The sequence below is a fragment of the Triplophysa rosa genome, linkage group LG6 (assembly GCF_024868665.1).
Source record: "Triplophysa rosa linkage group LG6, Trosa_1v2, whole genome shotgun sequence".
Lineage (NCBI taxonomy): Eukaryota > Metazoa > Chordata > Actinopteri > Cypriniformes > Nemacheilidae > Triplophysa > Triplophysa rosa.
The window spans coordinates 10744352-10752030 of NC_079895.1; the positions used below are offsets into that span (position 1 = coordinate 10744352).

The window sequence follows — 7679 nt, forward strand, 5'->3', positions numbered from 1 at the left end:
GTTCTCCCAGCTTGTAGCTCTGACTGTTAAACCTCCCCAGTGATCCACACATTTTTTTCCACCAGAACTCAGTATGTCCTCATTCCTGGACCCTGCTGTAATGTGTGGGAGCAACGTCTAAGTAAACGTGCATGTGCATGGTGCTTGAGTTTGTGTGTGTGGTGAAAATGGATAGTGCAATAAGCAGAGTTTCCCCGAATTAAGTCTAATCCGTGCATCATGCCTTCTGTGGGAGGGGTTCCTGGTGGACAAGACAAAGAAATAGACCAATCGGCTGTCCAATCAAACGGGTTTATTTATAAACCTGAACAAAACTCTAAGGGGATCATATTCGCTCTTGCAGCTGACAACTGTATAACACTAAAAATGTTGCAATAGTTACATCAAATACATATCAAACAAGCACAGTGACATGAATATGAAAGCAGGCAGTATGCTCAAAAGAGTCCTATTTTAACTGCTCCTTCTCTGCAGCTTTGCACTAGACCAAGGTCCATTATCTTCAACAACTCTGTTTTCACCTGAAATAACACAAACAGATATTCAGCATCGTTTTACATTATTTAGAAATCAGGAATGAAATCATGAAATGTGTTTTTGGCCTTTTAATGTTATGTTTGAGGCAATATACTAGTGTGCTTCTAAAAACCTGTTCCAAAGAAATGGACAAAAATATTTATGATTTTTTTCGCAGGGTATATACAAATTTAAATACGTGGTCACTAGAATGGGAAATTTCCCTCCGCCAAATACCACCTGTCACCAACCAGCAACAGCAAGCACTGAATCATGGCTTTGCATGGACGTGGCGTAATTTAAAGTTTATTGGCCATTTTTAAAAAAGGACAAGCCCTTCAATATGTCCTGCCCTAACTTCCCGGTTCGACGGGGAATATTTCAAGGCAGGAAAAACTGCATTCGTCTAACCATTTTATGAGGCCCTTTACTGTAACAACGTCATTCTGGAGATGAATAAATGTGAACATTAAATTACTAAATGGGTTTTCTGTGTTATTATCACCAAAATATTTGGCTAAGGCTACATTAGATATAAACATTAGAAAATAACTCTTTCCCCACCAGTGGTTTTTTATAATAAAGTTGACAGATAACGCAAGCATTTTTGATCATTTTCACAAACTCATGACCCTTTGAATATTTACATGACCCTGTAAATATATGAATATACAGAATATAAAAAAAGAGAACAGAGCAAAAAAAAAACTATATTATTCTATCTTCATATGTTTTTTTAAGGGGATAGTTCACCCCTAAAAGGAAAATTCTGTCATCATTTACTCACCCTCTTGTCATTTCAAACCTGTATGACTTTCTTCCATAGAACACAAAAGAAGATATTTTGAAGAATGTTGGTAATTGAAACGCGATGGCACCCATTCACTTGCAATGTTTTTGTGTCCATAGAATAGAAGTGAATCGGTGCCGGCGCTGTTCAGTCAAAAACATTCTTCAAAATGTCTTCCTTTGTGTTCTGCGGAAAAAAAGAAAGTCATTCAGGTTTGAAATGACAGGAGGTTGAGTAAATGATGACAGAATTTTCATTTTTTGGTGAACTGTCACTTTAACTCCTCCTGAATTTGGGAGGTTTTCTTAAAAAATAATTAAAAAAACAACATTCTGAACAAAAAAGGCTGGGTAAGACTTCAAACAGATCTAGATTTAGAATGATGATCAAAACATAGAAAAAGCAGTTAATTGTTTTTGGATCTGTAAATGCTCTTTCAGATGTATAACAGTACCCCTATAACAGTGAAAACATTGACAGCTGAAGTCTTGTCATAAATGACGGAAAAAATAACGGAAAAAGAGTTACACATTTGATATAAAATATAAGCTATATATCAAACTTTCAGCATCGGCAAAGAGCATATACTGTATGTTAATGTTACCTCTGGTATATCCACCATTCTTCTCTGCTTCTGGTCTCTGTGGTTCCAGTCGAATATCAGATATCGCAATCCCTGCATGGTCAAACCCTCTAGAGCACAAGGATCAAGTCTCAGTTTTTTATTTGTTAAAATAAACTTTGCCCTCAACATATTGAAAACTAAAATGTGCATCAAAGCTTACAGTACCTTTCTCTAACAGCGCTGCGATTCTCCCCGGGGTTCCAACACCAATATGTGTCACACATTTGCCTAAGACTTTTATATGGTCATCCAACTTGATGTGTCTCGCGAACAACTTCTGCACTTTCGCTTGTCCTTTGAAGGCGCCTAGCTGCCTTTAACAGAAAAAAGACAAGAATTCAACACCTGCTTAAACAAACTTCAAAACATGATCCAAGAAAGGAAACTCACTTAATGAGATCAATGGTCCTGAGAGCAGATCCACAAACAATGAGCAATATGATTGACCGTGTCTGGGTGTGCTGCTTCTGTATTTTAGCCCACTTTGGACAGACTGTAAACATTTTTTTTAAATATAAGTAGATTCAAAAGTATGTATGAAAGTAAAAACGCTATATAAAAGTGATACATAAATATATCTGAATAGTGACCACTCCTGGCAGACTGTTGTGATATGAGAACAAAAGGGTATAAGGTTTCTCAGGTGAAAAAAGACACTGTCCATATACGTTTTTTTACCTTCTTTGAGGTAGGAGGACAAACTATGTGTGAGATCATTAATGTTCAGGAAACAAGAGTCTAAAATAAAAAAGAACACAAAATCAGGCTCATTATCAAGACTCAAGACAAATCTAGATACAAACACACATTAATTGACTCACCCGGTAGCGTCAGTTCCTCCTGCTCGATAACAGAGCGTGTCTGGCTATAGTGAGTCTTCAGAAGGCTCCTCAGGTCAGCTGGAGAGCCAGGCACAGGCTCGGCGCTTGCCAGGACATCTGTGATAGTTTTCTTCTTCTACACAGATGGGAGGTTGGCATGTTTTTGAAGGATGTACATCAAGAGTGGAGACAGTAAAAAGAAGGCAAGGGTGGATTTTAGAGTTACTCCATCCTCTATTATTATTTAATCCAGAAAAACCTTCCAAACATTATTTTTTGTCAAGTGAAAAATGAAGAAGCATATTAAGTTAAAGCATGTGATACACGTTTTTGAAATGTACATGTATATATATATGACATGTTCATTTATAGAAACACGCCAAAACATAATTCTCCTTACCTTTCGTCTCTTCTTTTTTGTGTTGGATTCTTTATCACCCTTTTCCTCAGATCTCTCCTGTGTGATAAAACACTCTTTCTGCAGGGAAGCATGACACTCTTTACTTAAAGATGCCCCGTTTTTGCTCATAAGACATTCAAACACACCATTTTGAGGAAGAAACTAGCGTTGAAATGTATGTTGGTGTACCCCTAATAATGAATAAATTAATTTTTAGTTGAAAAATTACATGGTCTTCTTAAAAAATCAAACCAAAATATTGCTATTACATTACTTTTAGATGTTACATACATAAAGTTACTGATAAACAGAAAGTACTATCAACCTCAGTAAATATGTTACCTGATCAGTTTTCTTTCTTTTCTTTTTCTTGGTGTTCTCTTGTGTCGGTTTTTCAACTTTTCGTTTCTTTGATGTAGATTGAATCTGTTGCTCTTCTGTAGAGGGCTGTGTGTCCTCTTCCACCTCTGGCGAACCTAAAAACAGTGATAAAAAGCAACACGCTCATCTCTTTACATTCATGCAAGTATAAAAGACATCACCTGGAAGAGGTCACAAAAATGTCATGATGTCCTTTACATCACCAGCGCTAAATAAAACAAGCACTGATATCGAGAGCTGCAATTATTTACACCGAAAGACTGCATTTCCCATGATGCTCTGCGACTAACACAAACACGTGTTTGTGCAGGATAAATTCAATAATGGGTAGTTTTAGGAACAGATCAGTCAGCAAGGAACTGGTTACAAGTGAAAACCAACGTGTGTTCGTTTATGGTGAGGCACTTGTAATGTAAGTTAACCTGAACTTAAAGAAGCCGAAAAATGTTATTATGTAGAGCTCTGCAGGATGTATGGCAGTTACAGGATGTAGTGGCGCAAAAAAACGGAAGGTTTAAGACATTCATACATAACACAGCTAATTTACTATAAATCATGCTACCAGCAAAGTATAGTTGTAAATGTTTATTAATGTTACCAGAATTGTCGCCCTGTGTCCACCACTCGTCTCCTAAATCATCAGCCATTTCTCAAACAGCAATAACATGTCTGTAGTTTCTGCACGGCAGATTCGCGTTGGTAAAACTCAGCGTGAATCTGCGGGTGAAAAACCCTCCACAATTATGAAATAATGCATGAGCTGTCAGATAGCAAAATTTTCAGAACTCTTTCAATTAGTTTAAACCAGAAAAAAAACACTTTTTCATAATAAAATATGTAAAACTTAACATACTGCTAAAACATTTACTATTTAATTGTTTGCTTACATTTAGGAAACATGAGACATTTTTTTAAATAAGATGTTTGGCTGGGAATTGGGATTTTTTTTAATTTAATGTGTTTTTATTTAATGTTCCGTTCAATGTTCGTATGAACTAACTTCAAACCACTAGGTGGCACTAAGTCCCGTAAAATTATAATTAGTCTTATTAAAACTTCAGGGTGTGTGTGTGTGAAAAACGACTTGAGGACATTTACTAGTCCTCACTGGTTCACTGCTCGTATACAAGGCAAGTCACGTTGGGCTTTCAATCTTTTATTGTCAAGACATGTCTTAAGGGTCAGTATGGTTAGAGGCAGGTGTAGTAACGTTAAACATCAATACCTTAGTATGGGAATCGGTAACTGACATAGCTGTATGTTTGAGTTTGTGTGCGTTCGATTATTTTCATTTATTTATTTGTTCGTTCTACTTTTTTAAGGCCTACTAGTTTAACAGAAATCGCTAACTATATTTGTTCCATCTCTTTCAAACCCAGCGTGCACACACACAGAAACTCGCATGCAATTATTTATTCATTACTAACATGAATTAAAAATCTGTGTTTCCCTTCAGCATACAGCACTGAAAGCATCTTCACAGTCTGTTTTTCCCTAGTTCTCCTAACACACAGATCACTTGTGGTTGACCGAGAGAAAGATTATATAAAGCTATCATTATTCAGATGCCTTCTAGTTTGTTTCAATGCTGTTGTTCTGAATTCCAGTAAGAATTCACAGAATTTGACAAACTGGGCTGAGTTGTTTCACAAACCTGAGTTTAAAATTTGCAGATCTGTTTTATGTGTCCTGGTTGACATTACGCAATTCCAGCTTGCTCCATGAAACGAGAAGGAATATTTTAGATTCTTGCACTTTCAAGTGCAACCATCAAACATACATTTACATGCACACTCATACACGCCAGGGGAAAGAAAGAGTCAGTGCTTTAATTTCCCCTTAATTACATCTTTTCTCTTATTGTATTCATTCACTCGTTTTTATCTTTTTCTTATTTCTTTCTCTTTTCTCCCTGAGTGATCCTTAGTAACAAGCAGGTTCTCGTCATGGCAACATGCTCTGAAATAGACTGTGAAGCTGTGTTGGATTGAAGCCGTGGTGGTCAAAAGACTGATGGAGTGTGGAATGCATTCACTCCATTATGGGCTCCACTGCTGCTGTGATTTTCTGTGTTATTGAAGCACTCGGTTAGACCCAGGGGAACTCAACGTAGCAATCAAATAAAGTCTTTAAACTGAGAGCAAGTCGTAACTAGATTGCGATTAGTCTTTTAGCTAACGTTTGATCCATAGTGGCCATGAAGTCAACGTAAAATAGGTTCAGTCCCTCTGAAGAGCTTTAAGGGTCAATGCTTTCATCAAGGGTGCAATAGTGAAAATATGCGAATCGCCTCTTGTGGGGCTTCACGCAACCAGTATAATTTACGGGAATTTAAAACATTTAAGCAATATCACGCATGTAAGAAGATGTTTAAGTGATAACTAAAATAGTTCCAAAAGAAAGCGTAATTTGACAATACACTAAATCTGACTCCCAAAAATTATTAACTCGCCCTCATGTATTTTCAAACCTGTTTGACTTTCTTTCTTCCACAGATATTTTGAAGAATGTTGTTAACCGGCACCCATTCACTTACATTAGTTTTGTGCCCATACAATAGAAGTGAATGGGGGCCGGCGCTGTTCGGATACCAACTTTCTTTAAAATATCTTCTTTTGTGTTCTGCGGAAGAAAAAAAAGTCATACAGGTTAGAAATGACGAGGTGAGTAAATTATTTCAGAAATTTTCATTTTTGGGTAAACTATCCCTTTAAGTCTGGTGTAAATACTCTGGTATGGTACCAGTCTGTTGTTGAATATGGGTTTGGTGGTTACATATCAGCCTATTTAATATCGGCATGGCATTATGTTTAATGTATATTTTATATATGCAGATATATGTAACTTTATAAAAGACGCAACTAATACGTTGTCTGGAAGTCGTCAGACAGAAAGAATGTTGTGAAATAACCAGAATAGTTCGTTGAGTTTCTAACAGGGCTTTGAGAGCCCTAGTTTAAGCACATCACAAAAGGATGTGGTTTATGTTTAGAGCTGAGAGTCCTTACTCAAATGCAGAGCTGACAAATCCAGGTCAGAGCTTCTCACTTGGAAATTATAAGAGTTTATTGTGGCTGGAGATTTGAGCACTGCAGAAAAGTATGAAACAACAGCCATAATTCATTTCAAGACACACTCCAAGACCCTCGACTGCATTTTTTTTGAGTCGTCGTTGTCACCGCGGGTCCTCTGCGGCACGATCATGACTCGAAGATTAGAGGGCAAGTTGCCGGGTCCCCATCGGTAGAGGGAAGATGATTCAGCTGGGCTTTGAAAGGCAACAATCTAATCTCTCATCCTAATCATTTTCTGTTATTTTCCACTTCCTTTTTTCTGAGAATTCGACCTCTGTTATGTTTAGACGGACATGCACTCAAATGCATCTGTAATATAGACTGTGTGGGAGCTCAAATGGTGGCAATTTGTGTGGCTATAAGCGATTGGTTGACACGGAGGTGCTGATTATGGGGTGTAAGTGTTGGGTTCCGATGGACCCATCCACACTGATGCCCTGATTATGGATAATTTACCCCTACTGTGGCAGCATGGGACTCCACCCACGCTTCCATTCTCTCTCTCCCTCCCTCTCCTTGTGAGTATCATCTGATATCAGAGAGCTTTGGAGAGGAAGGATGTCACCAGTTCTTCTGATGCAGCCATGGCAGGCATTCCAACGGAAATGCGGAAACTCATAAAGTCACTATTAAATTGAATATCTGCAGCCTCATATTCTTTGACAGACGTGTGAGGTTTTCTCTATCCTTCCACCCTTATGACTACTGTGTAAGTGTAAATGATGATAGCCAAATCTCTGGGTACGCTAGACAGCATGACAGCTTGTTTCTTCACCTTTTATGAGTAAAATATAACAGTGAATGCACCGTCTATGAATTACATATTTCTGTGTGTGTAATATGTAATGTTTTGTATGTAAGAAGGAGGCGGATCAACCAGAATGTAGCGCTTTGCATTCAGTTATTTATGAAGCCTGCATTCAAACAGGCAATGTGGAGGAAACTGGCTTCAAGTGCATACATCATTTAGCAATGCTTTGCGTATGCTGCAAGCCGATGTGCGTTTAAGCCCATCTTGAACTGTATTCAACGTATAGTATTTAGCCGGGAAATGCCAATGAATACGCCCACA

At 37.8% G+C, this 7679-nt stretch overlaps 1 protein-coding gene across 1 annotated transcript; it reads right to left on the reverse strand.

Moving 5' to 3' along the window:
- Positions 1 to 254: 254 nt before the first annotated feature.
- cmss1 (cms1 ribosomal small subunit homolog) lies at positions 255 to 4225 on the reverse strand. The gene is made up of 9 exons (XM_057336273.1): positions 4132 to 4225; positions 3495 to 3628; positions 3153 to 3230; positions 2753 to 2888; positions 2610 to 2669; positions 2322 to 2424; positions 2097 to 2245; positions 1911 to 1999; positions 255 to 521 (listed from the first exon to the last, which is right to left on the reverse strand). The coding sequence occupies exons 1-9, from the start codon at positions 4178 to 4180 to the stop codon at positions 438 to 440; spliced, it is 882 nt and encodes a 293-aa protein (XP_057192256.1). The 5' UTR covers positions 4181 to 4225; the 3' UTR covers positions 255 to 437.
- Positions 4226 to 7679: the final 3454 nt, after the last annotated feature.

Bases quoted from the DNA above. Each gene is read 5' to 3' on its own strand.
- cmss1 (XM_057336273.1), bottom strand. From the start codon at position 4,180: ATGGCTGATGATTTAGGAGACGAGTGGTGGACACAGGGCGACAATTCT. The intron at 2,670-2,752 runs GTGAGTCAATTA...TTTTTATTTTAG, and splicing joins GGAGGAACTGACGCTACCGG to ACTCTTGTTTCCTGAACATT. The intron at 2,246-2,321 runs GTGAGTTTCCTT...TTTCTGTTAAAG, and splicing joins AGGACCATTGATCTCATTAA to GCAGCTAGGCGCCTTCAAAG.